This window comes from Mercenaria mercenaria, chromosome 17, assembly GCF_021730395.1.
Source record: "Mercenaria mercenaria strain notata chromosome 17, MADL_Memer_1, whole genome shotgun sequence".
Lineage (NCBI taxonomy): Eukaryota > Metazoa > Mollusca > Bivalvia > Venerida > Veneridae > Mercenaria > Mercenaria mercenaria.
In genome coordinates, this window is record NC_069377.1 from 5,653,173 (window position 1) to 5,681,168 (window position 27,996).

General features: G+C 35.7%; 2 protein-coding genes across 2 annotated transcripts; one reads left to right on the forward strand and one right to left on the reverse strand.

The window, feature by feature from the left end:
- Positions 1–4,406: 4,406 nt before the first annotated feature.
- Positions 4,407–27,153, forward strand: LOC123537153 (S-phase kinase-associated protein 1). Its single transcript, XM_053528875.1, has 6 exons — positions 4,407–4,493; positions 10,446–10,542; positions 24,126–24,196; positions 25,435–25,578; positions 26,063–26,203; positions 26,829–27,153. Exons 2-6 carry the CDS (start codon positions 10,446–10,448, stop codon positions 26,862–26,864), a joined length of 489 nt encoding a protein of 162 aa, XP_053384850.1. The 5' UTR covers positions 4,407–4,493; the 3' UTR covers positions 26,865–27,153.
- On the reverse strand, positions 11,373–13,746 carry LOC128545857 (uncharacterized). Its single transcript, XM_053528874.1, has 5 exons — positions 13,630–13,746; positions 12,596–12,725; positions 12,133–12,412; positions 11,708–11,983; positions 11,373–11,536 (listed from the first exon to the last, which is right to left on the reverse strand). The coding sequence occupies exons 2-5, from the start codon at positions 12,646–12,648 to the stop codon at positions 11,411–11,413; spliced, it is 735 nt and encodes a 244-aa protein (XP_053384849.1). The 5' UTR covers positions 12,649–12,725; positions 13,630–13,746; the 3' UTR covers positions 11,373–11,410.
- Positions 27,154–27,996: the final 843 nt, after the last annotated feature.

Consider the following 27,996-nt stretch of genomic DNA (forward strand, 5'->3'; position numbering starts at 1 on the left):
TACATTGTTTGTATACTGGACAATGTTTATGTGAAGTTACAGTAAGATATAAGCAATAGTAACAAAGATATGACAGAAAAACAAAGGTTGCCGAAAAACTTTAACCAAGAAGGGTCACGCCGACGCCGATGCCAACACCGGGGCGAGTAGTATAGCCCCCTATTCTCCGAATAGTGGAGCTAAAAACACAACAAATGCTTATACGTTTATGAATGTTCATGTAAACCCCTGAAAATAATATGAGCCGCGTCGTGAGAAAACCACACAGTGCGTTTGCAGCCAGCATGGATCAAGACCAGCCTGCGCAGGCTGATCTGGATCCATGCTGATCGCTAAACCAATATGTTGGTTTTCACATGGAGCAGCTCATATTTTTGTTGTGGGTATTGATCATTACAGTTTATGTTTATTTGAGTATTACATCCGTATTGAAAAAAAATGTAAAAGAAAACAGGATGTTCCTTTCAAAAGATATACTTTTATAGCACCCTACGTAGAACAAATTGCCTTCATTTCTTGTGTTTGAAGCCAGTGTGAAGCATTTGCTCACATTTATTCAGTCTGGGAGATTGCTTATTGGAAAAGAAAAACAACTGTAACTAGAAAATGCTTTTGTAAAAAAGCGCATGTCTCCCCAAATGCAAAGTCCTATAGACAAGAAGTCAATAGGGGTAAGGAGCGAAATTCAAAGAGACACTGATGGTTGGCTGCAATAAGGATCATCTACTTGGCATGTATAGTCATCCCGCTAAATTTCAACACTCTTGGCCTAGTGGTTCTCAAGTCACTGTTCAGGCTCCTGTGACCTTGACCTTTGATCAAGTGACCTCAAAATAAATAGGGGTCATCTACTCTGCATGTCCAATCATCCTATTAAGTTTCAACATTGTAGGTCAAGTGGTTCTCAAGTTATTTCCAAAAAATGATTTTACATGAACAGGCCACTGTGACCTTGACCTTTAATTGACTGACTCCAAAATCAATAGGGGTCATCTACTCTGCATGTTCAATCATCCTATGAAGTTTCAACATTCTGGGTCAAGTGGTTCTCAGTTATTGATCGAACTGGTTATCAATGTTCAGGCCCCTGTGACCTTGACCTTTAACGGAGTGACCCCAAAAACAATAGGGGTCATTTACTCTGTATGAACAATCATCCTATGAAGTTTCAACATTCTGGGTCGAGAGGTTCTCAAGTTATTGATTGGAAATGGTTTTCAATGTTCAGGCCCCTGTGACCTTGACCTTTGACGGAGTGACCCCAAAATCAATAGGGGTCATCTAATCTTCATGACCAATCATCCTATGAAGTTTCAACATTCTGGGTGAAGTGGTTCTCTAGTTACTGATCAGAAATGGTTTTCAATGATCAGGCCCCTGTGACCTTGACCTTTTGTGACCTTGACCTTTGACGGAGTGACCCCAAAATCAATAGGGGTCATCTATTCTTCATGACCAATCATCCTATGAAGTTTCAACATTCTGGGTCAAATGGTTCTCCAGTTACTGCTCGGCAATGAAGTGTGACGTACGAACGGACGGACAGGGCAAAAACAACATGTCTCCTGGGGGAGACATAATTAAGGGACACATGTACTTACATGAACCTTAGTTTTGCCGAAATATCTTTTAATTTTGTACTTGTATATTCTATTTCATTTTATGCTATTTTTTATGAAATACTGAGATTTTAGTGAAAATAAATCTAATAAATTCAAAGTGAATGATATCAAATATATTTTTCAATATTCCAGTTAGGACTACATTAAACATCCATTGTGATAATAACTTAAATAAGAGTTGCTTCGAGTGCATAAATAAAATTCATATTGAAAGCAAGTTTTCCTTAGTTTTCAGCTTCCGCCTGGCCGTTATGCGCCGTGTATTAAGTTAATAACCAGTTTAAAGGAACGAAAATAATATCACAAGCTTAGAATGGTTTTGACTTACCAGTAGCTGTATCCGATAATATATTAAAAGTGTCTGTTCTGTAAGTCTTCTTGCACTAAATTTGAAGATTTTCGGGCAAATTCATGTACAACCCAACAAAAACTGTCATTGAACTAATAAATCACAACAGTATATTGCCAGGCGTGTAAACAAACAACCCATTTTCTCATTTAGTGCACATGCGGCAGTCATTTTCTCCAGCTGTCCGATTCCAACTACGCTTTTGGTGAAACATTATCCTAATCCGCCATACCCTTGTAAATTTTAATTTGACGAAGAAAGTTTCCTTGTTCACACTTAAATAAAAAGAACATAATCACTTTACCCTTGCCATGAATTAAAATAAATCCAGTTTTTTGTTTCTAAAATGTCACAAAATTTCTTTCCTCCCCTTAAGGAAATATTATACTTTGCCGCGAACACTTGCTGCGATCATGCCGCGAATATCCAGCGAACAAGCCGCGAACACTTGCTGCGATCATGCCGCGAATATCCAGCGAACAAGCCGCGAACACTTTCGGTACAATTGTTCGCGGGATGTTCGTTTGGTGTTCACTTTTCACATGCAAATTAGTTTTGCCGCGAACAAGCTGCCACGAACTTCCCGTGAACAAGTAGCTGTGAACTTCCCGCGAACAAGTTGCTGTGAATATCCTGCGAACTAGTTGCTGCGAACATGCCGTGAACTAGCTGAAAACCATCTCTACAGAAATTGTGTCCAAAAAAGCATGTACAGAAAAAGTGCAAAAACAAATAAATTAGTAGAAATCAGGGATATAAATTTACTGAATAAACTTGAACACTGAGGTTGTAACGAATTCAAATTATCAATGTCTGAACTTTTTCATATCATATTTGGAGCATTTTAAACAAAGTTTTAATGTTAAAATATGTTTGAATTTTAACTGTTACTTGTCATTTCAATAACAGTGGCAGAGTGCATGTATTTATTTCATTCCAATGCTTTTCTTCACAAGTTATATGTATCACTACAAATCTGTCATAGTTTTACATACTAGTTATCAGACTTATGAAGCTTAGGAATTGTCAAAATAAGATAGTTTTATATTTCTTTTTAGATAATCTGATACAGCTCTGCAAAAGGTTAAGCATATCTATTTCATTTTCAAAATTCCTTATGTTTACTGAGATATATGAGTATAGATATTAAACATAAATTTTCTGACTTACCACAAAAAAGTATATATATTCCTATCAGCCTCTAAGAATCACTTATGAAAACTGTCTGTAATGCACACAGATTTCCTTCTAAACATGTCCAGAATATCTGGTTGTAATTAACTTATCAGACTCATACTGTGACCTTACAGATAATGTTACAAATTAATTGATCTACAATTACCTTCTCTTATAGAAGTTCTTCAGTAACAGTTTACCAAAAGATTATAATCTTCTATAAAGTTCTTATCGCGAACATGCCGCGATCATTGGTCTTCCTGCGAATATTCCGCGAACTAGTATCAAACCAATCGGGGCATGATCGCGGTAGCAGCGAATATCCCGCGAATACTTCCTGCGAATAGGTATGTTCGCGGCATATTCGCAGCTTTTTGACCATTTCGTAAGGGTCCCGCCGCCACTTGTGATAATACTACTACTTATTCCGTACATGTGTTAACACAATTAATAACATCACGAGAATCCCGGGCTAACGAAAGTCCAATATTACGAAGGCGAGAAACCCGAGAAAAAACGCAGTCGTGTATTATAATTTATGAGAAAAACGGGCGTAAAATAGTCATGAGGATCAACAGAGTATTTCATAATCATATAGCAATTGTTAATAAATGTGGAAAAGTGAATAAAAACCGAATTAATTTAAGAATATTTTACGTCAATGGTTTATACGTAATTGTTTTATTGGTTATGTCATAAAAACAATGTTTTAAGTACGATATAAGCCTCAAACGATCCAATATGTAAAATACCGGACGGTCCTCAGCGCTAATGCGCTTCGGACAGTCCGGTATTTTACATATTGGATCGTTTCCTATACATATATATATATATATTGTTAGGTGTTATTTTTCGGACCCAGTTTGGATTTTCATGACTGTGCCAGTATTTATCAGTGAGTGTATATGAACCGGCGTGTCCAAAGTCTTTTGTTGTTTTATATGCAGCTAATCTGCTATTTGTGTTCAGCTAATGCAGCCTTAACAGCTGCAATGCTGACTCTAAACTATCACATTCCATTTTAGCATTCCCAGAAAACGTTTATACTTGATCTTGATCTTAATTTCGAAGCCTTCCGGCCGCAATAACTCATCGATGTCGTCTCGATCTCCGGTAAATATGTCTTGCAATGTAAATGTCTTTCAGGAACAAGCCATTTTGTTGTTGTTGTTACTGTTACCTTCACGAGAAAGATAAATCAAGGGAAGTAATTTCCAAATAAATTTAGTGTATTTATACCTCGTCACGGATAGCTCCAACAAAATTTTCCAAGTATAGCTAAAAGGGACACCCACTAGGTAGCGCTACACTCGTGCAGAAGATCCCAAATATTCTAAATTCTAAAGGTAAATGTGACCTTTTATAAGGAATTTCTGCCCTCGTTATTATTAAAATACATGTCTGCTCGCTTATAAACCTTTTCTTGGATGTATTTATTCTTTAAAATGATCAATCTGAGGACACGGCAATTGAAAAGCTTGTGGTTACTTGCCAACAAAATGGCGGACGCTAAACAAAAAAAGTCACTACTATTTATATACAAATTAATCATGATTTGTGTTGTAAAATATGATTCGTCCGCTTTTGAAGTTGCTCGTCATTGTGTATCATCGCTTTCATTTATAGACAGAACTTAGTCAGTTTTCAACCACTTTAGCAAGGATCATATCTAAATTTGAATTTAACAATAAAAATTTTGTGTTTGTGTTGAAAAAAAAAGATATGGTGAGTATATGAGATGTAATGTTTTTTAAGTACAGGTTTTGTGCTGCACATGGGCAGTCGAGGAAAGACCTTTGCTGGAGTTCTTAGTCTAGCCTTACTCGTTCGGCTTAAGGCATCGCCACAGTTGCAAATCAGTATCAGTTCATATTTTCAGGCCAAGTATTTTTCTCTTGAAAATTGCACTAAAGCCGTAACAGCCAGTCAAATTATCATCAACATAAGAAGCATATGATGATTTTATAGTACATATGCCGCTTGTAAAATGTTTGAGTCTCGTTTAGACCGAAAGTTTACCCTTAATATTGAAATCTTATGTGCAATCAAACTCAAAAAAAAAATATTACAAAGACAAAATTTAGTTCATTTCAAAGTACAATATGTATACTGGAAACTCTTACGGATTTTTGTCAAAATTGTTCCTGGTTATTGCATAAGACACAAAAAGACAACCCCATGTAAATTTAATTTAAAATGTTGTTTGTACATGCATTATTGACCACAGGTAGCCAGGTAAACCTGTACATAATCCTATAATATCACCTGTTTATATACATGTAAATTATGTGTAAACAGATAACACAAATTGGATAAATTGATGGTGTTGGGATTTTTGTGTGTAATTCAGTAATCAGGTAAAATTTCAAAATAATTTCTTTAGACTTTATTCTTCACGGTCTGCTTTACAATTGGCTGTAATTATCTTTTAAATGTATTGAATATACATTGAGTTTGACTGCACATAAAATTGCAAAATTTTGTCATTTTGGCAAGAGAAAAATATCGAATAAAGGCATAATACAGGTAGTGAAATGCACATCCTTTTACTTGCATATGTTCACATAGATATTTAAAACATTATTATGACAAAATTACTGACTTTATTGTCACCACTTAGTCATCTTTTATTTTATGAAAATTTGCATGTAAACTTCTGAGTCATATGGCTGCCACTGTGGGCGATGCCTTAATGGGATGCTTTATATCATGATTGATAAAGTGTCCCAGACTCACCAGTTTCGACGCACATAACAAGCAACATGGCCGCACTTTTTCATTCAGTAACATACGTGACTCTATTAGATGTTGCATGTGCACTAACCTTTTATGCATTGAATCATACCAATAACATGTTATTCTAAACAACTGACTGCCAGAAATCAAAAGGTAAACAACAACTAGTGTGGTCGGCCATACTTTTTTCTAACACACCTATTTCGACGCATCTTACATGATACTTGTTACGGAGCTTTTGATTGGCTTAAATATTTGTGCAATCACTGTAAGTAATGTGCTACACCATAACTATCATGGATGCTGCAATAAAACTTGACACAAAAGCAGATGCAAGTAGATAATCAATATTAATGCCAAATGATATAAATAAATCTGAAAACATTTTAACATTCATGAACATAAGGGGCTAAGAACATAAATAATCACTCTGCTTTTTTAAAACACACTGTCTGATGTCCCATAACTCTGACCTTCATTTTGGCCAAATTATGCCCCCTTTTGGACTTAAAAATTTTGGTTAAAGTTTTACATGCAAGTTACTATCTCCAAAACTAATGCAGATATTGATTTGAAACTTCACATGTGTCTTCGGGGTTATAAAACTAGTTGATAGCAGCAAGTCCCATAACTCTGACCTTCATTTTGGCCAAATTATGCCCCCTTTTGGACTTAGAAAATTCTGGTTAAAGTTTTGCGTGCAAGTACATACAGCTATTTCTAAAAGGCATATAGATTTGAAACTTATTTTTTCTTTTTCTAGATCAATTACCAACCTCACTGGGTCAAGTCCCATAACTCTGACATGTATTTTGAGCAAATTATGCCCCCTTTTAGACTTAGAAAATTTTGGTTAAAGTTTTACATGCAAGTTACTATCTCCAAAACTAATGCAGATATTGATTTGAAACTTCACATGTGTCTTCGGGATTATAAAACTAGTCGATAGCATCAAGTCCCATAACTCTGACTTTCATTTTTGCCAAATTATGCCCCTTTTGGACTTAGCAAATTCTGGTTAAAGTTTTGCGTGCAAGTACATATAGCTATTACTAAAAGGCATATAGATTTGAAACTTATTTTTTCTTTTTCTAGATCAATTACTAACCTCACTGGATCAAGTCCCATAACTTTTACATGTATTTTGAGCAAATTATTCCCCTTTTTGGACTTAGAAAATCCTGGTTAAAGTTTTGCGTTCAAGTACATACAGCAATTACTAAAAGGCATATGGATTTGAAACTTATTTTTTCTTTTTCTAGATCAATTACCAACCTCACTGGGCCATGTCCCATAACTCTGGCATGTATTTTGGGCAAATTATGCCCCCTTTTGGACTTTGAAAATTCTGGTTAAAGTTTTACATGCAGGTTTCTATCTCCAAAACTAATGCAGATATTGAACTGAAGCTTCACATGTACCTTCGGGGTTATAAAACTAGTTGATAGCAGCAAGTCCCATAACTGATATGCATTTTGGTCAAATTTTGTCCCCTTTTGAACTTAAAACTCTTTTGATATTTAACCTTTTTGGGTAATATATTCCTGCTTCTGGGACAATATTTCGAATAGTCGAGCTTGGCTGTCTTACGGACAGCTCTTGTTTATCGGTAAAAGTAACCATGATGTTTTCTGTCATTACACCGAGTAACTACGTCATCGGAAACCCCGAGTTAATCGAGAACGAGGTCAAAACAAAAATGGCGTCGAAATAGGTGTTCGTAAAATTACGTGGTGCGACGATGCTTTAGGGTGTAGCGGAAAGCCGACTCATTTTTAGCTCGACTATACGAAGAATATGGAGAGCTCTCCTACTCAACCCGGCGTTGGTATCCTTCCGCATCCCCACCTTGGTTAAACTTTTTTACACTTTTTCTTTTTATCTCTGTAATTACTTGATGGATTTGTTTCAGACTTAAAATAGTTATTCCTCATCATCACCCACATCATATGGCACAAGGGCCATAACTCTCACACCAATATTTCATGAATTATCCCCCCTTTTTACTTAGAATTTCAGGTTAAAGTTTTGATGCACTTTCACTCTATCTTAGTAATTACTAAATGGATTTGATTCAAACTTGAATAGAGGTGCGCGGTATTACCGGTATACCGGTAACTGTGGTACCATCTTCCCGTGGTACGATACCGCGGTACCATCGGGGAATACCGGTATTTTATCAACATTATCCCTACTTTTGTTTATTTTTAATTTACATTGTCTATGTACTATATAATGTAGCCTTCCGTAACAGCAATTGACACCATGCATGATTTTCCGATTTATTTCTCTGGAATTCCCATGCTACTATTATTAGTTTCCAAAAATAACCACCCAATGGTGCAATTGAACATGCGAACATGTATGATCGACCGCGTGATCCCCAATCAAAACCTTCGAAAACCTCCAGATTATTCCGTATAGATGGATGACGTCATGGGCGCACTTGTTTTTACTTTGAGTCTGGTAAATTCGGCAAGTCCCGACTTCTTGTTTAAATGATGATAGTTTAAAATATCCCAGTATGTATTTGCACGTATTAAAAAAGAAATAAATAGTATGGAAAATGTTGTCGAAATTTTTTATTTTTTGTTTGAAAACGATCTGATGAAGCCTTCATAAACGTTACTGGTTTATCAAACGGGTGCACGAATCGAACTTCAAACAAGCGCGGCCTATATACATGTGACCCAGTGCTTCCCTAGAGACAATATGGCGTCTTCCGACGAATACACGCTAGTAAAAAATACTAAGGGTCATTAATCTAACTAGTCATTAGTCAAGTTAATATTCCAGTGTATTTTTTTCTTTAATTCTAGTCAAGTAACTAGTCTTCTTTGTTGCTCATAATAAATTAAGTATTTCTGAGAGTTTTTCAATATTTTTATGACCACTACCATGGCTGTAAGTCTTACGATAAATATGGTGGTATACCGTGGTATATACCGCGGTAATTAGGAAAAAACCGTGGTATACCGTGGTATTTTTTTCAAGGCGGTACCCAGCCCTAAACTTGAAGTAGTTGTTCCACATCATCTCCCACATCATATGACACAAGGTCCATAACTCTGATACCAATATTTAATGAATTATCCCCCACTTTTATTTAGAATGTCAGGTTAAAGTTTTGATGCACTTTCGCTATATCTTAGTAATTACTAAATGGATTTGATTCAAACTTGAAGTAGTTGTTCCACATCATCACCTATATTATATGACACAAGGTGTATGACTCATGCACCAATATTTTATGAATTATAGCTTTATGCCCCCTTTTTGCTTAGAATTATACTTATTTAGTGTTTTGATATATTTTATCTTTATCTCTCTTATAACGTAATATTTTTGACACAGACTCGAGCTATTGTGCAATATCTTCATCCACCAGTGGAGTCATTAAACACTCCAGTTTCCTCAGATGTGCCCAGTTTCACTATCCAGCATTGAAATAGTCGAGCACGCTGTCTCCTGTGACAGCTCTTGTTCCTGCATTCCAATTTAAAGGATTGAAATTTAGTAGTTGTTTTCTGTATATCAGACAGAAAGCAGCTATTCTTTTCAAAATATTCAGCATTTAATTGAAATTCATGTGTTTTTTCTCTCTCCACCATTGTCCACAGGGTTTTTTCTAGCTAATTTGGGAACATAGCATGTACCCCCAAAATTGGGAATTTTGACGCGTAAATGTTCCAAATTGGGAAATATTTAGTGCCATAGGATATAATACGGATGTGTTTAAGCACTTTCTCATACACTTGTTTCACATTGTACAACCTCTTTAAAATACTTCCATCACAAAATTGTCCATAATTTGGTCAGTCTTTGTGTAATTTTGATGAAATTTTTTTCAGAATGTAGATTAGGAATTTTTGCACTCGTTTTGGGAAAAACACATACTTTTTGGCATTGGGAATATAACTGAATAACAGCTATAAAAACAGCCGAAAAAACCCCCCCAATTAAGACAATTTCCGAGAGCATTTTTCCCAATTCTACTGGTGTAGGTGGCATTCCCAAATTGATGAAAAAAGGGCCTGGGTGTACATGATCGACTCGGTAATCTAGTGGTGGAGCGCCTACTTTGAGTGCGGGAGGTTGTGGGTTTGATCCCTGGCCGCGTCATTCCAAAGACGTAAAAAATGGTACTAGTAGCTTCCTCGCTTGGCGCTCAGCATTAAGAGGATAGTGCCAGGACTGGTCAGTCCGGTGTCAGTATAATGTGACTGGGTGGGGTATCATGTCACGTGTCTACTGCGTGATATTCCTTTGAGACAGCATTATAAAGTTGGGCATTGTGCTCACTGCTGCAAGTAGACACCATTGTTTAATACGACTGAAATTTTTTTTGAAAAAGACATATCTGAACACACACACACACACACACACACACACAAACAGGATAGCTTTGGTCATTTTTTCCATTATTTTGTTTGGATAGGGCACCTTGGGCATTCTTCCACCATCAAAAGCTGAAAAAGTTGCCATATGAACTAAATTGTGTTTGTGTTACTCAAACCCAACAAAAAATTGAACCATTATATAGTTTGTGGTACTTATTTCAGATGCCAAACATAAAGCTACAGAGTTCAGATGGAGAGGTGTTTGAGGTGGATGTAGAGATAGCCAAACAATCTGTCACCATAAAAACTATGTTGGAAGGTATTCAAATTCAATAAAGTTTAAGCTAAGTTGCCGAGATAATATATTTCTTTTTTGGCCAGGTTGTAAATTTTCTCAGTGCAGTCTTCGACTTAAACCACAAGCTCGAAGCCCGAGTCGAGTGATTTGCAGATCGGTCGAGATCAAACCTTCACGCCTGACCGGGTGAGTTAATTTCACAGGATGACTTGACCTCTAAAACCCCTAATATCCAATATCCTTAGGACGGCCAGCACATATTTATGCAATCTCGCCAGGCATATGTATGTTTTTGACAACACAGAAAATGACGTTACTCAACCTTCAGCTATTTCCAGGAGGTAATAAAAAATGGAAGTAGAAATGCTCAACTTGAAAACGAAAAGCCACATTTGGATTCGTAGATAGTCAGAGGTCACGCGCAGGGGTCACCCAGTCTAAATGTATGCGTGTGGACTTCCTTTTAATAGAAAAACCTTGTGACCTCTCTAGAGACCATATTTTTCAATGGATCTTCATGAAAATTGGTCTGAATTTTTATCTTGATAATATCTAGGTCAAGTTCAAAACTGGGTCACATGAGCTCAAAAACTAGGTCACTATGTCAAATAATGGAAAAAACGACGTCATACTCCAGTCTTCACGAAAAACTCTCAAAGTACTAGCCAGCCGGACTACCAACATAGCAGAATTTACTAGCCCGAAAGGAATTTTGGTAGTCCGAACAGTAAATTATTAAAGGTGTATTTTTTATTTGTTTGGTGTCATTTTTATACTCTGTGTGATATTGTTTGATATTGCTTATTGCATTTTTATCATACATATGCAAATATATGAACATAACTGCAAAACAAGGTTCTTTTCTTTTTATTTTGGTTCATTATACATTTTATTCACGAGAGAACATTTCAAGCATCGAGGTGACATAATCCTCACTCATGTCACACTCTGACTCATCTGAGGAATAACCATCATCAGCATCATATTTGTCAAATAGAAAGGCTGGATTCATCACCTGAAAAAAGCAAGACATTTCTCTTAAATATTTTTGTATTGATTTGGCAAAATAATATTTATAATAGTATTTAATTTTCAAACATTATTTATTAATTCATCACACTTATTTTCTAAATTATTTAATTGAAACAGTTTCAAACTGTACCTGTACTTCCTCCTGCTGACTTACCTCCTCCTGACTGAACTCCTGCTGACTGACCTCCTGCTGACTGACCTCCTGCTGACTGACCTGCTGACTGACCTCCTGCTGACTGTCCTCCTGCTGACTGACCTCCTCCTGACTGACCTGCTGACTGTCCTCCTGAGTATCACTGGTTATCTGGCGATCCTCCTGAACTTCTGCCGCCAGATTCACAATGGTATCCACGACTGGAACAGGTTGCTGGGGAGTGGTAGTGGCAGCCCTCTCATACTGAAGTCGCCTTTTCCTGCCAGAGGGGGTCATCTGCGAAATCAATAAGTTTACAAAGTTATTATTTTAGATTAACATCTATCTAACTATATATAAAAGCGGTCAGATAAAAAAAACTTACAAATGTATGTTTAATCAAATATCATGGGTAAGTAATAACATTTCATGAATAAAACTCTTACCATCCAGTATTGGATTGCTGGATCTGGATTGAACTGTTCAATATCTGGAGATTCAAGGACAACTACCGTTAGGTCATTCAGGGTATCGTCATTAAGTCTCCCCCTTCTTTTGGTTTTGATGAGCTTCATTGCACTGAACGTGGTCTCATTTTTCACGGATGTTGGTGGTAATGAGCCCAAGAGATCCAGCACCCGGGTGACATTATTCAGTTTCTGACTTGCCAAACCCTTAAGAACTTTTTCCAATGTCAGAGTCCCACTTTGCAGCTCAGTAGCGTACCTAAAATGAAGCAGCAAAATTCAACATTAAACTATGTTATCCATTCAAAGAGCATACAGGATCCCAAAATGCAAACTGAACAGCTCTCGTGCTTAGTAATGTTTATTACCTCTTAGAAATATAATTTTGCTGAAATGATAACCTGCATTTAAGAGGAATGCATGAAAAAGAAAAGATGCCTACCTCTTGTACACCAGAGATCGCAGAATCTGCCATTCGTCCATGTAATCCTCCATGGAGATATCCTTAGCCACATTCTGTAGCTGTGTTGAGAAATAGTTTACTAAGGTGAACACTTCTTTGTCCCCAAAATCTGAAATGAACAAAATTTAACTGTCAATGAGTAATACAACACTGTTTTCATGAATTGTTTTGAAGTCGGGTAAAAAGAAACTAGGTTATATAATGAACATACTGCCAGTGAACAGAAAACAATTGTGAATGTGAACTTTAAAAATCCTGTTTATTTTGCTGCAGTTTACCTTGTAATATTCTTCCGCAATTTAGAATAATGATACTTGTGTTTGTGTCAAGAAAATTATGGGAAGAAATCAAAGAAAGTACAAGAATGAGAAAATAAACAGCAGAGCATGAAAATAAACAACAATTGTAAACATGGCTGTTTTGTTTTTTATTTTTGAATTTTGGACATGTTAATTTTTTTTTAAAAATCTGCTAAATTCAACATTATTTGAAAGGAAATTAGGCCCTTGAAGACAAAATATAAACTTAAAAATTCAAATACTTTAAGATGACAGTGGAGGATGAGGATCGTAATTAGCTTTCTGTGGCCTAAACTAGAAAAGAAAATAAGAAATCAACATATAAACTCAAAACATCTAACAAAACATATCGACTTGAACCACAACTGAACTTCTTAAAACCTGAAATTTCCTGCGATCCAGGAATGGGCCAGCTTTCAAATGCTGAGATCTGTGTTGCTTGAATGATGGGTGAAGTTTCTGGATAGCGTTTATCGAGAGCTTCAATGATGCTTTTGGTTAGTTTCGCATTTGATGGAGAGGAGGGGTTTCCTTTAAAGCGTACCTTTTCACACTGGAATTCCTTAGTCATGACAACTGAGGAGGCAGCTTCATCATCTCTACAAAGGCCGTAATGAAAATCATTGTTGAATGAAAATGAATTACATTGTGTAAATACCTAACCTATAATTTGTTTTGGATGTGGTGTCTAATGATATTAGAAATTATGCTAACCTGCCCATCATATTCAGCAGGACTGTCTTGGTTGCAGCCACTCGATTATAAGCATCAGCTAAGGAAAGTCCTGTAGTCTGCAGATACTTGGACAATTTCTGGAGATGCCGCACAACAGACTAAAAAAAGAAGAAGCATATGACACATTACTCTGAAAGTCTTTGCTTGGGAGTATATAAAAGTCTTTAGAGGTCATACACTACCTTTCAGACCACTCACCAGTTTATCAAAATTCATGGAAAAGTTTACATCTCAGGCAAAAACAAATCTATACTTGTTGGAGACCAGTAGCAGCCACTATGCCCTTGTCACTTAAGAAGTTAAAGGCATATGATTAGGACGGAACAAAAGTTAACTATGTTTAAAATACCTTCAGTAGTAGGATGTAGATGATCACGTGTCCATCTGATGCCAATTTCGCCAGTCCCTCTGCCTTTGGATTGTTGTGAGATCCGGTCTCGAGCTGAGCTCGGATAGCCCTGTAGCCACCCAAAAAAGCGTTGATGGCTCGCTCCATATGGGGCAACCACCTCGTACCACCAATCCTCGTGGGCAGAACCTGTAGAGGAACAGATGGAGAAATTGTTTGAAATTAATGGAATGAAAACTCCATGTACACACAAATATTTATACAAACACAAAAAAGTACTTTCATGTTCAAAAATGTGCATGATTTATTTGATTCTATCAATCCCATAATTTTTACAGCTTTTTAAAAGAAGTTAACAGTTTTAAGAAAATATAACCTTTTTAATTGTTTGCATACTGGTATTTATACTTAATTCATTTATCTTTTGCACTGACCTGTTTGATCTCCATTGTGGTAAATGCATTCTTCAACTGTTTTTTCATCTTTGGACTTCTACGATACAAATAGTACAGCCCAATCAGCAGCGTCAAGGTTTTGTCGTACAGTTTGCTGGTTGATGATGTTTTGATGGCATCCTTGAAAGCCAGCTCAAGCCGGTGAGCAAGACAGTGGGTAATGATACAGTATGGCTGCTGCTCCCGTATCAGTGCAGCTAGTCCAGACTTGAGGCCTGAAATAAATATAATTGTCAACCAAAGATATTCACAAATATTTTGGGTGAATAATAATAATTGATTTTAATATAAAGTTAAACCCTGATCAAATTAGACATACAAACAGGTTTTTTAGAAAAAAAAAATTCTGATGCTTTGTTCTATGTCAGAGTCAGTGCATTACCACTTTATGTCATTTATTTGCTGAGATTGATTAAAAATGTGTTAATTTATATAAATTGTTGTTACATCATGATCTCTTTTTTACATGACTTCTATAACATGTATAATAAATGCTTTTTTTTACGTATGTGATACTTTTAAACTGTGATATTTCATGACTGTGATAAATAGATCTATTTAATTATACTCGACTTTTGGCAAAATCAAACAGGCAAGGCAGAAATCTGCCCGTTAAAACTGAAACAACATGGTAATTCAGTCGCACCTTGCATGTTGGAGGCTCCGTCAGCACAAAATCCCACAAGCCTCTTCTCAAAAACATCGGAAATTCCATATTCTTCGAATACTTTTAATATCAGGTTATGAATGTCTCTACTTGTTGCAGACTCAGCGCTTCCAATATACAGGAATGTATCCTGTATCTGCCCCTGGATACAAGTTCTGACATAAATATTTTCCAAGTCCTCTCCGGTAAAGTCAGTGGCTCCATCGATGGTAAAAGAAAAAAAAGGTGACTGGCGAAGTTTCTGCAGCACTTTTTGCCTAGTAACTTCGGCAATGGCTTTAGTGAAAGAGGCTGCTGCTTTGTCGTTTAAGTAACTCTTTCCCACATCTAAGCCCTTGACCTTGTCTAACCGGCAGATGGTGTTATAGAAATTAAAACTCTGGTGTGATTTAGCAAGGGCATGAGCTGTCCTAAACTTTATAATTAATTTTTGATACTCATTTTGCTTGAGTTTTAACAGGCAATTTGCTGCCTCACTCGTTTTGGAGTGGGTGGGGGCAGATTTTGCATGATGTTCACCAGCAGCCTTTTGTTGTCCACGGCTTTCCTGGTGAGCGTTTAGTGTTTCCACTTTGAAATTAGAACACCCGGTGGTAAAAACACACTCGTTTGATGTTTTAATACAAAGGTGCAAAACATCTTGCCAGATTCAGAATTGTAAGTAAGCCACGGAAAACTTTTTTCCCAGGAAGGCTGGAAGCTCCGCGTTCTTTTTGATTCATACTTTTTTTTTGCGGATATTTTTTCCTTTTCGGATAAATGCCGCTTATTGGCCTTTCCGGGATGGCCCCGGGTGTATACATTAGTTGAAACATTTGTTTACAAATTTACCTTTCTATTTTCGTAAGGTAAAGGTCACGCTAGGTTAAACAGACTGGTTTTCCTTTTGCTTCTCGCTAAGGATAATTCAGCGAAAAGGAACGCTTAACCAGTCTATTTCCGCCGGTGCGCGTAATATCTACACTCGTGAAATAAACACCGTAGAAAACTCACGCTATGGATTTTTTGGGTAATTTTATACGTATTCTCTCGATTTTTTTTTACTAGCCTCGCGGACTAGTCACCTAGAGACAAATACTAGTCCGATCTAGGTTTTTACTAGCCTCGGGCTTCGGACTAGTGCCAAATTCGAAGACTGATACTCTGGGTCATGTGGGAAATGGTGAGCGATTCAGGACCATCATGGTCCTCTTGTTTTTAATTACTTCCCTTTTACATTACTATAAATAGCTTATATTTGGAACTTTTTTATTATTGGCCGTAGGGAAAAACCGAGACCACTTTTCTGTGGTACAACATGGATGGTACCTCCAATTTTTAGGTGCATTTTGACATATCTGTACCTTGTAAGAATTGTTTTTTCCTTTTGGTTAAATTTCTTCCCATTGTTGTTCCTGTCCCAGGGCTTTCGGTAGCTTCTGAAACTCAAGAGTCATTGACTCTTCAGCCTAAATTTTCAAGAGTCAAAATCAGATTTTCAAGAGTCAAGATCAGCTTTTCATGGGTCAAGCTACATGTATACTGTTATTAATGCAACACCCACAGACTTTATCCGAAACAAGTACATTAGTCATAACAGATTTTCTTAAGCAATTCATATTTTAGTTGTCTTATTTTGCACATTGCCTGAAAAGTGGGTGGGGTTTGGTGCTTTGCATGATTTTATTCTCAGCAAATTCTTCTAAATAAGAGCTGCTTTGGCAACAGTGATCATATTATCTCTTATATGCAGACGTTTTATTGGCTTTTTATTCAGATTATACTAGAAAAATCTTGTAAGAAATGATAAAAATGTCCGAAAATGGCGGTCTCGAAAACGAGTGACAAATACGGAAAACGAAAGTAACATTTGAAATTCTTGAAAAAATAACTGTTTTAAATTTCATTTTCTCATCTTACCACGTATAATTTCTGCTTATTTAATTTGTTTTGGCCCAAACAAAGCCTCGGCAATGATAATAAATTTGCTATAGACCGTGACGGCCGACCGGCTCATGTAATCGTATCGAGCACACAAAATAATTAACAAGTGGTACAAACACGTTAATCTAAGGCTGCATTGTTTATCAAGTAACTTTTACACATTGATCAATAAACACTTTTGATAATGACAAGGCATATTGTACTAAATACAAACCGCGAGATAATCACGTGTCATTTGGCGCGTGGCGTGACTGACATCTGTCGGTAGCTAATTAACATACGACGCTCCGCCTACTGCCATATTTCCGCTTGTGTCGGCGAACAATATTGAAATTCACTGGGATTTTGATTGACAGGGGGCAGAACTATCGGACTTGAGACGCATCAAACTAAATTACCGCGAGTCAAGCCGACGCACGTGGCGTAATTTATGCGGGTCAAATACGAGTTTTTCTCGATTTTTGCGGGTCAAAACCCGGGACCTCGGGTCAACCGAACGCCCTGTGTCCTTTGGACTTAAATATTTTTACAGATTACCTTCTTGTCCTCAAGTGCAATGATAAAAGGTGAGCGATATAGGGCCATCATGGCCCTCTTGTTTGCTATTGGGGAGTCAATTTTCAGTACTTTATTACGAATTGAAATTACCTGGGCTTTAGTACAGCATGTCAGCTTTTAATCTACGAAAAGATATTTGAGCTCTTGATAAACACAAATCCCACAAGGTACATTGATAATTTTGGAACTTCATCAGATCACTCAAAATGTCATTTTTGATGTTGTCTGAGAGTTTCAGTATATGCCTCAGATGTAAGATATAACCATATTTGAGAGCTGCAGACCTGGACATTTCAGAAATATTTTCAAAATAAGTTTCGTTTAATAAATGTTGTTTCTACGGAAGCGTGAAAAGGCCATCAGACGCTAATATGTTTTAGTACGTTAAGGCTGCGGAAAAGATATATGTCAGTTGTGTACACTTTTCATTACATTTTACATTCCACCATTTTTATGTACACTTTCGAAATTTTCAAAGGACGACAGAATCAATACACCATGACGTAACTTCAGTTAATGATGTGATTAGCTTCGCCCCGTAACTTATTGCGGTTTAACTTTGAGGATTAACAGCCTCCTAAAGACTGTCGCATTTCTTTAGATGTCATGTTTGAAGTGTGAAAGCATTGTGTTTGATTGTGTTACTGTTAGAGTTCCGTAAATGGAAACTGTAATTCAGATCAGTTAATTGACATGTTGAGAAGGTGCTAATTGCCGATAATAAAAAATACATGCATTTAGCTCGGATTTTGTTTGCTCCGAAGTTGGAAGACAATAGAACTAATTTTCGCAATGATATCGACAATTTCAGCACAAAAAATAAATGACTAAATTTTATTTGCAAATTAGTTTTTCAAAGTCAAGGTTAAAAACCTTTTTCCGATCAGTAATAAATTTGCTACTTACTTTAGTTTTTTTGAAAATTAAATCCTCCTTTTTCAGTATTAAAAAATAAAACAACTCTTCAATCTGTCTCCTATTTTAATTTAGGTTACAACTGATATAGATCTGTGTCACATTTTTATGAATAGCCTGAAATAAACATGCACATGTACAGTTAAACTTCAAAGAGACTGGCTATCAGCAGTGTCGGAAATTTTTCCTTTATTGCTTTTCGGCATTGCTCTTTTTGTGTGGGGAATCACATGATCAAAGTTATATTTTAAAGAACATGTCATTGAATAAATTTCCTGTCATGATAAGATATGAAATTTAAACATAGCCTATCATGACAGTTTGTGACTAATGAAAATTGTTAAATTATCATGTAGTTGACAATAATGATAGATATCCTGTAATTACAAACACTAAGGAAAATAATAAGTATCAGTTTTTATGCCCCCACTTGGGGGAGGGCATATAGATTTGCTCTTGTCCGTCCGTCCGAAAATGTTGTGTCGCACGTAGCTCTGAAAGTATTTGACGTAGAGTCACAAAACTTTACAGGAATGTTGGTCAGCATGTGTAGTTGTGCACCTGGGGTTTCGCGTCCGGATTCATTCAGTCATGTAGAAGTTATGGCCCCTGACTTTGTAAAAATTGGTCATTTTAATGTTGTGTCGTGCCTAGCTCCAAAAGTATATGACCTAGAGTCACAAAACTTTACAGGCATGTTGGTCAGCATGTGTAGTTGTGCACCTGGGGTTTCGCGTCCGGATTCATCCAGACATGTAGGAGTTATGGCCCCTGACTTAGTAAAAAATTGGTTGTTTTAATGTTGTGTCGCGCATAGCTCCAAAAGTATTTGACCTAGAATCACCAAAGTTTACAGGAATGTTGGTCAGCATGTGTAGTTGTGCACATGGGGTTTCAAGTCCGGATTCATGCAGTCATGTAGAAGTTATGGCTCCTGACTTTGTAAAAATTGGTCATTTTAATGTTGTGTCGTGCCTAGCTCCAAAAGTATATGACCTAGAGTCACAAAACTTTACAGGCATGTTGGTCAGCATGTGTAGTTGTGCACCTGGGGTTTCGCGTCCGGATTCATCCAGACATGTAGGAGTTATGGCCCCTGACTTAGTAAAAAATTGGTTATTTTAATGTTGTGTCGCGCATAGCTCCAAAAGTATTTGACCTAGAATCACCAAAGTTTACAGGAATGTTGGTCAGCATGTGTAGTTGTGCACCTGGGGTTTCAAGTCCGGATTCATGCAGTCATGTAGAAGTTATGGCCCCTGACTTTGTAAAAATTGGTCATTTTAATGTTGTGTCGTGCCTAGCTCCAAAAGTATATGACCTAGAGTCACAAAACTTTACAGGCATGTTGGTCAGCATGTGTAGTTTTGCACCTGGGGTTTCGCGTCCGGATTCATCCAGTCTTGTAGGAGTTATGGCCCCTGACTTAGTAAAAAATTGGTCATTTTAATGTTGTGTCGCGCATAGCCTCAAAAGTATTTGACCTAGAATCACCAATGTTTACAGGAATGTTGGTCAGCATGTGTAGTTGTGCACCTGGGGTTTCGCATCCGGATACATTCAGTATTCTGGCCCCTGACTAATGTCATGTAGTGGGGGCATCTGTGTCCCATGGACACATTTCTAGTTTGAAGTGTTCCTGATAATCAGAAGGTGGTTGTGATTGAAATCGTTGTAGTTTTAGGATACATCTATGTTGGCATATGATAGGCAGTATTTTAGATTTTCAGCAAAAGTTTCTTCAACATTATCCAATATTATTCATAAATTTATTTTGGTTTAGAGATTATTTTGATCATGTGATTCCCAGCAGTGCTTTGATGTGGGATGAAAGTTAACTGGTTGGACATTGCCAGGTGACTGATGTAATTTGACATAATTCATCAAGTGTATAAAAATGTACTTTAGATTTTTTTTGTGGATTTTCATTATGTAGAGGAAGAACAGTAAGATTATTGATTTTAATGAAATGCTGACTGTTGTTATACCTATATTAAGGTAACTTGACAGGGAAAACCAAGATGGCGTCACGAAATTAGGGTTGGTCATATTATTTACTCCTATAGACGATATGCTGCTACAGAGGTCTGAAGATGCATTTTAATCATTTAACACACACATAAACAATTGTAAAAATGCATTTAATTTATAAAAATATAAAATCAAATATTCTGAAACTCACCATGAAAACTAGTCAATTTTTGTGTGCATTTTGCGGAAAAGTTATGTATCCAAACTGAAAATAATTTATATCCTCATATCTTTGAATATGTCCTTCAGGTGCTCCACCTATGAACAAAAGAACTTATCCACTGAGTTTTATGCTATTTGCTCTGGAATTTCATCAGTAAATTATAAATTTCTATATTTTACACCCTAAAAAGTTGAAACCTGCCTGCAGTATGAGGGTCATTAAAAAAAATTCAAAGTGCATGTAAGTTTACTTTGTCCTTATTTCTGAGACTTTACATCCTCACATATTAAGAGTTTTCAGTGATGTGTTCATTTCTTAGTAATTCTACATGTTTGTATTTAAATTTTATAAAACGTTTACAATCTTTTCAATCTGTGTCCTAGTTAAAATGTGTTTGCTACTGTTTGAATATCCCTCAGTGTCAAAACTTTACTGACTTGCATGGAAATCTCATGGAAAGCGTGGATCTTAGGCCATAATAAATTAATATATGTTTAATGTAATTGATAAAGTACATTTTCTTGATTTTCTGTTGCCTCCCAAAAAATATAGAGCCAGTTTAGATGAGGATTTCTTCATTTCAACATGAAAGGGTCATAAAACATAATGTAATATACCCAAAATCAGCTATGTTTGGGTTCATTTTCCATTCATAGGACTGCATGAGTTTTACGATAAACATATTTTTGGAATTGCATAGCCCCTTGTTATTTATTTGCAACAAAATATTGAAATTTATAATTTACTGATGAAATTCCAGAGCAAATAGCATAAAACTCAGAGGATAAGTTCTTTTGTTCATAGATGGAGCACCTGAAGGACATCAGACCTGGGGTCAATTACTTTAAAATGTAATTAATTAAATTACAATTACATTGAGAAATGTCCAATTAAATTACAATTACCATTACATGCAATTTAGCAATGTAATTAATTAAATTACAATTACATGGGCAATTGTAATTAATTACATTCAATTACAATACCAAATGTGGTACTTCTTACATGAACACTGCAGCAAAGTTCTTACTTTGTACTACACAAACATGATAATCCACATGTAAACTGATTTCAGTTACTTCAAAATTGAATTTAAGCTCAAAGTAAAATCTGTGTTTGCGGGAGAACATTACTCTGTCTTTAATATTATTGCAAAAGGAGCTACAAGTCAGCCCTAATTAATAGTTAATACATCGTCTAGCAGAATTCGTCTAGCAGAATTCGGTTAGAGAAGATGCATGTAGTCAGGTAATTCTCTGAGGTCTGAATTTCTCTGAAGTTTATAGGATCATGGTTCTGCAATATGTTTCAAATTTAACTAGTCTAGTTCAGTATTTAATCATTTACATTTTAAACATATATTTTAAGTTTTTATCCTTGACACTACAAGTTATCCAAAGGACCACATTGAAAATAAGTTGTAAAACATTCATGAGTCATCCTAGAATAACTATGTCACTAAAACTGTAGAATGCTCATAATGACTACAATAATAATTAAATTTTTTATCTTGTTAGAACTGTGAAATGCTATGTTGTTTATATCATTTAATACAAACATTTTTATCACAGATAAAAAATGACTAAACTAAATGCTAAGCATTTCAATTTTTGCTCCAATAAAAATCTTAATAATAATTATGCAAATAACAATTCCAAATCCTAATTTGATAATTTTCTCCAAAAACATAGTGACAAACATCATCAAAGATTACCAGTTGGTTCTAATGAAACAAATATCAGAACAAAGGAGCTATGTCCAAGGGGTTAACACCTACCATAATATTCTATTGTTATTTTTCACAGCTATGAAATGCATATTAGCAGGTTAAAGTGAAGTGTCACTGGTAATAAACACAAAATAATAATCCAGTTTGTTGAACAAATTATATATACTACTTGTTCAACAAACTGGATTAGCATTGTAACATGTAATTGGAAAGTAATTGAAATGTAATTGTCAATTACACCCTAAAATGTTCTGTAATTAATTAAATTACAATTACATGTAATTGATAAATGACACAATTACAAATTACATTCAATTACTTGGGAAATGTAATTTAATTGCAATTAGTTACAATTACATTTTTAATTACCCCAGGTCTGAAGGACATATTCAAAGATATGAGGATATAAATTATTTTCAGTTTGGATACATAACTTTTCCGCAAAATGCGCACAAAAATTGACTAGTTTTCATGGTGAGTTTCAGAACATTTGATTTTATAATTTTATAAATTAAATGCATTTTTACAATTGTTTATGTGTGTGTTAAATGATTAAAATGCATCTTTAGACCTCTGTAGCTGCATATTGTCTAGGAGTAAATAATGTGACCAACCCTAATTTCTTGACGACATCTTGGTTGTTCATGTCAAGTTACCTTAAAACTATAAAATAGTTTACTTTAGATATAATGTTTTCTTATCATTCAACTGGTCCTTTTCTGTAAGCTCTTATGTACACATTGTTCTGAACCAGTTAAATATGACGATGATAGTACTGATGATGATGATGGTGATGATGATGAAGATAAGGGTCATTGTACAAAGTAATTCTAGGACTCTAAAAAAATTAAAAAGGACTCGAAATCTGAATATTAGACAGTCCTGACTCTTTGAAATTGAATCCTAATGCAAGCTCTGCTGTGAATGAGAAATATGATTTTAAGGATGATATGATGATGAGCCAGAGTTATCAGAGGAGGCCGTGTTTTTGTTTGTTTTGTCCTTCAGAAAATAAATGATAAAGAAACATCAACCTGTTAATGAGTTATGAGTTATTTACAGGAAAGTATTGCTTTTCCAATTCCACAGGCGCAGGTTACATTCGAAAATGATGAAAAAAGGCCTAATTGTATACTGTAAAATTATTAATATTCGTTAGGTACTTATTTTCATGGACTTTGTGGTTTAGTCAATCCCAACAAAAAAGGTCATTTCTATTCATTAGCTTGATTTTTCAAAGAATAGGTAGAGTTACTGCACGTGCCCATTTGTCGTCGTCCTGATTTGGTAATGATTTTGTATGTAAGCTGGTGTCTCAGTAAGCACTTGTAGAAATGGATTGAAATGTCACACACATTTGCTGTGATGAACTGACTTGTAGTGCTTATGTTCCATAACTTTATTTTGCATTTTCACAAAATCATGTCCCTTTTTCGAGTTTTTGGACTTTTGTATGCATTCAGTTTTCCTTCATTAGTAACAAGCCTGTTGAATAGTCAAGTGCTGTAGTCCTACAGTTCTTGTTTTATGTTCAAAGGTCAAAATTCACAAAGTCATATCCCCATGAAATGGACAGTTTGGTGAAGTTTGAAATTTCTTGTCCACAGAATTAAATGATTTCACAGCATAACAAACAGTATTTGAGTAAACTATGGAAACAGTTTACATTGTATTTGATCTTGCAGATCTGGGTATGGATGAAGATGAAGAAGAAGCTGTGCCTCTTCCAAATGTTAATGCAGCAATACTGAAAAAGGTGCGTATGGATTTATGAGGAGAAAAATTCTAGTTTGGTTTTTACCAAGTTTTCAGTTAACAAATTTGAGACGAAATATGATAAAGGTTCTTCTTGTTTTATTGCCTATAATATGGATCAGATGTTGGTGGGCAGTTTAGATAAAAAGTTCAAACAAACTTACAATAGTAACATGACTACGTAGTCAAAGTGATTTTTTTGTAATAAAATGTGAAAATGAGTTCTTAATGGTCAGTCCATTGCAGTTGAATGTAAACTCCAATGAAATATCCAAAGGTTTCTACAGCCAGGTCAACAATAAGTCAAGTTAGTATTCTGAAAGAGAATTTGAAAATTGCTTAAAAGTACAAGATTTACCTTTGTTCTTTGTATTGAATTGTTATTTTTGCATCATTTTATTGTCGAGTCTTCTTACAGTGAGCTCAATATCTATAGTTCACTTCTGGCGGGTAGGTGTATATGCGTGCATTCGTCCGTGCGTGCGTCCGAACCATAACTTTGACATGCATGGACCAATCTTGTTTATATTTGGTATGAATGTTTACCTCAATGAGGAGTGTCATGCGTAAACCCCATATTCCTATCTCAAAGGTCAAAGTCATAGTTGGAGGTCAAAGGTCAAATTGAAAACTGTCCGTACCATAACTTTGACATGCATGGACCAGTCTTGTTTATATTTGGCATGAACGTTAACCTCAATGAGAAGGAGTGTCATGTCATACGCAAACCCCATGTTCCTATCTCAAAGGTCAAGGTCACAGTTGGAGGTCAAAGGTCAAATTGAAGTTTGTCTGGAGCATTTATTCTTCATGCATGGTGGGATTTTGATGTAACTTGGCATGAATGTTCACCATTATGAGACGGAATGTCATGCGCAAGAACCAGGTCCCTAGGTCAAAGGTCAAGGTCACACTTAGAGGCCAAAGGTGCTGGCAGGCTCGACATTCTGCCCATGGGCATGCAGAATATATTTCTAGTTTTGCTATTTGATAGACAGCAAACAGGCATTGATAAGAATTTGCACTCTGTAGTTTGGTATACCTCTGTGGATAAATATTCTTTTAGTATTTCAAATTACAGTGCCACTTTGTGAATGTCAGCATAGTAAAACGGTTATGAATATAAATGTTATTACCCAATCTATAGTATTTGAATTGCATTTTTCTATTTTCTTTGCTGTGTTTTCTGTATAGAATTGTTATTTACTTGTATTGCACTATCATTCCATGTGTATACAGGTAATACAATGGTGCACATACCACAAGGATGACCCACCACCGCCCGAGGACGATGAGAACAAGGAGAAAAGAACAGATGATATCTGCTCATGGGATGCTGAATTCCTTAAAGTTGATCAGGGAACACTCTTTGAACTTATCCTCGTAAGCTGTTCTTGTATTCAAACTTTGTCGTGAAATTTATGCATAATTGAAAAAATGTGCCTGTCAATTTGGGCAGTACCACTTATTATTCAAAGGGGTATTCACTGAAAATTTACTGACTGAATAGCGAACAGTGCAGACCATGATCAGACTGCATGGATGCGCAGGCTGATCTTGGTCTGTGCTGGTCGCAAAGGCAGAATCACTTGCCGGTTAACCAGTATCCTCAGTTAATCAAAAATACGTCATCTTGAAAGTTTAAAAACAAAACATATATTAAACAGAGAAAGCTTTGATAAACATTTTAACAAGGTATCAGTCTATAAATACTAACACATCTTTTTGAGTTGGACTGTCTTTTGAAAAATTTAGTCTGTATTAAATAAATATATTATTTTGTATGGGACTATGATATGGGTATTAAATAAATGTATTATTTTGTATGGGGCTATCATATATGGGCTATGTATTCTTTGTGTTACAGGCAGCAAATTACCTAGATATCAAAGGTTTGTTAGATGTAACATGTAAAACTGTTGCCAACATGATCAAGGGAAAGTCACCCGAGGAGATTAGGAAAACATTCAATATCAAAAATGACTTTACTCCAGCGGAAGAAGAACAGGTGGGTTGCAGTTAACATGTGTCTTTTTATTTGTGTGTTCCCTCGTGAATAGATGGGGTTGAGAAGTGGATCAGATAGGTCATTGTCTGTCAGAAGTTTGGATAGGAAATCTTGGTTGTTGAGCTCCCTCTTTCATTATCTGGTGGAATTATGCAAATTATCTAAGTGCATAAAAAGAGAGGAATTCTGGACAGGGCCATCATCATTGAAGTTATGACTCTGGTATAGTAATGTGATATTTTATAAGGTGCCAATGGGTCCATTGTATTTAAAATTCAAAATTCCAAATAGAATATGTATCTACTTAAATTGTCACATGATACTACTTTGGTTTGTTTTCATGAAATATTCATGTACTTACAATTTGGAATACAGAAACAAAGAGAATATTCATATTATTCAAATTAAGTTTTCACCTGTATTAGCAGCATTATGAAAACTGCTTGATACTGTTTCCTCACAAAATGTGGCCTACTCTAGTGCTAGACTGAATTTGCACCTTCAGGTTGAGCAACTGACAGCTTAGCCTGTTATCTGCCATCCCTCCAGATATATGTTGCGGACTGCATGTATGAAAAATAAGTTGTAAACATTCTAATGAACATCTTTTATATATTTTTTGCAGGTGCGTAAGGAGAACGAGTGGTGTGAGGAGAAATGAGCATTCTGTGATCTTGACAATTGTTTATACAAACTTGTAGTGTCAGTTACTATGATATATTATCCAGTGTGTAAAGTGATACAATCACTTTAACGTCCATGTCACCGTCTCCACAACAACAACTCAAGACACAGCGGAAGCCATATTGTGATTGAAGTTTACGTTTTTTTCTCGATGCAGCTGTTGTAAAATGGAAATTGATTTGACTGTAGATTTTGATAAAGAAAATTGGGATTTAGAGTGGCCTGTTTGTACAGACATGAAAAGGAAACTATCACAACCAGTAACTCGTCACCTCAACGCAACAAAGTCGTATCTTATTATAAATTTATATAGAGATACGACTTTGTTGCGTTGAGGTGACGAACTAACAGAATACTGTCTTCTTAAAAAAAAGCTTCAAAAAATAACTGACGTAGCGTATATTTAAGAGTGCTCAGAGATGATTATTTTACAAGTTGTATATAAGTAGAGTAATATCCCCTGTACCATACTTTAGTATTGTGATCATTGCCTTATTTAATAATTCATATATAATAATTATTGTTTTACTGAGTGCTTTACATCTGTGAACATTGTAAGGTGTAAATATTTAAATAAATCACTGTCTGCCTGTCTTTAGAAAATAACATAGAATCTGTTTCACAGGTACATTTAGAATAGAAAGAGCTTTAGTAGAGTGCTATACTCTTGCACTGCATAAGAATTTGGGCACTATATCATTTTTTACTAACCAGCAACAGAAAGGTATATTAAGGAACTTAAATTAATAGAAATTTCATAAATGTATATGAAGGGTTGAAAAATAAATAAAACTTAAAATGGTAACTGTTTAACATTAAACAACCTTCCCCGACTTTTCAGAAGTGTTTGGAATTGAAATCGTTGTGTGACTAATTTTAATAAATATTTATTTCCATTTGACCATCATTTATTGTTCTTGTCGTCTTTAAACATCACCTAATCCAACCGGCTTAGCACAATAGAGAGAGTGCAGATCTATGGAAAGCTGGGCCACGAGTTCAAACTCCGGGCGAGGCGAATGTTCTACGTGACAATTTGATAAATGACTGAGACTGTGCTTGCTCTTTAAAGCATTTTGATGTTTACCAGTCTGTAAATACTATTACAG

Coding starts and splice junctions, on each gene's coding strand:
- LOC128545857 (XM_053528874.1), bottom strand. CDS start 12,648: ATGGAGGATTACATGGACGAATGGCAGATTCTGCGATCTCTGGTGTAC. Junction 12,413..12,595: donor CGATCTCTGGTGTACAAGAG/GTAGGCATCTTT, acceptor GCTTCATTTTAG/GTACGCTACTGAGCTGCAAA. Junction 11,984..12,132: donor CAGCAATCCAATACTGGATG/GTAAGAGTTTTA, acceptor TTGATTTCGCAG/ATGACCCCCTCTGGCAGGAA.
- LOC123537153 (XM_053528875.1), top strand. CDS start 10,446: ATGCCAAACATAAAGCTACAGAGTTCAGATGGAGAGGTGTTTGAGGTG. Junction 25,579..26,062: donor CACTCTTTGAACTTATCCTC/GTAAGCTGTTCT, acceptor TTTGTGTTACAG/GCAGCAAATTACCTAGATAT. Junction 26,204..26,828: donor CTCCAGCGGAAGAAGAACAG/GTGGGTTGCAGT, acceptor TATTTTTTGCAG/GTGCGTAAGGAGAACGAGTG.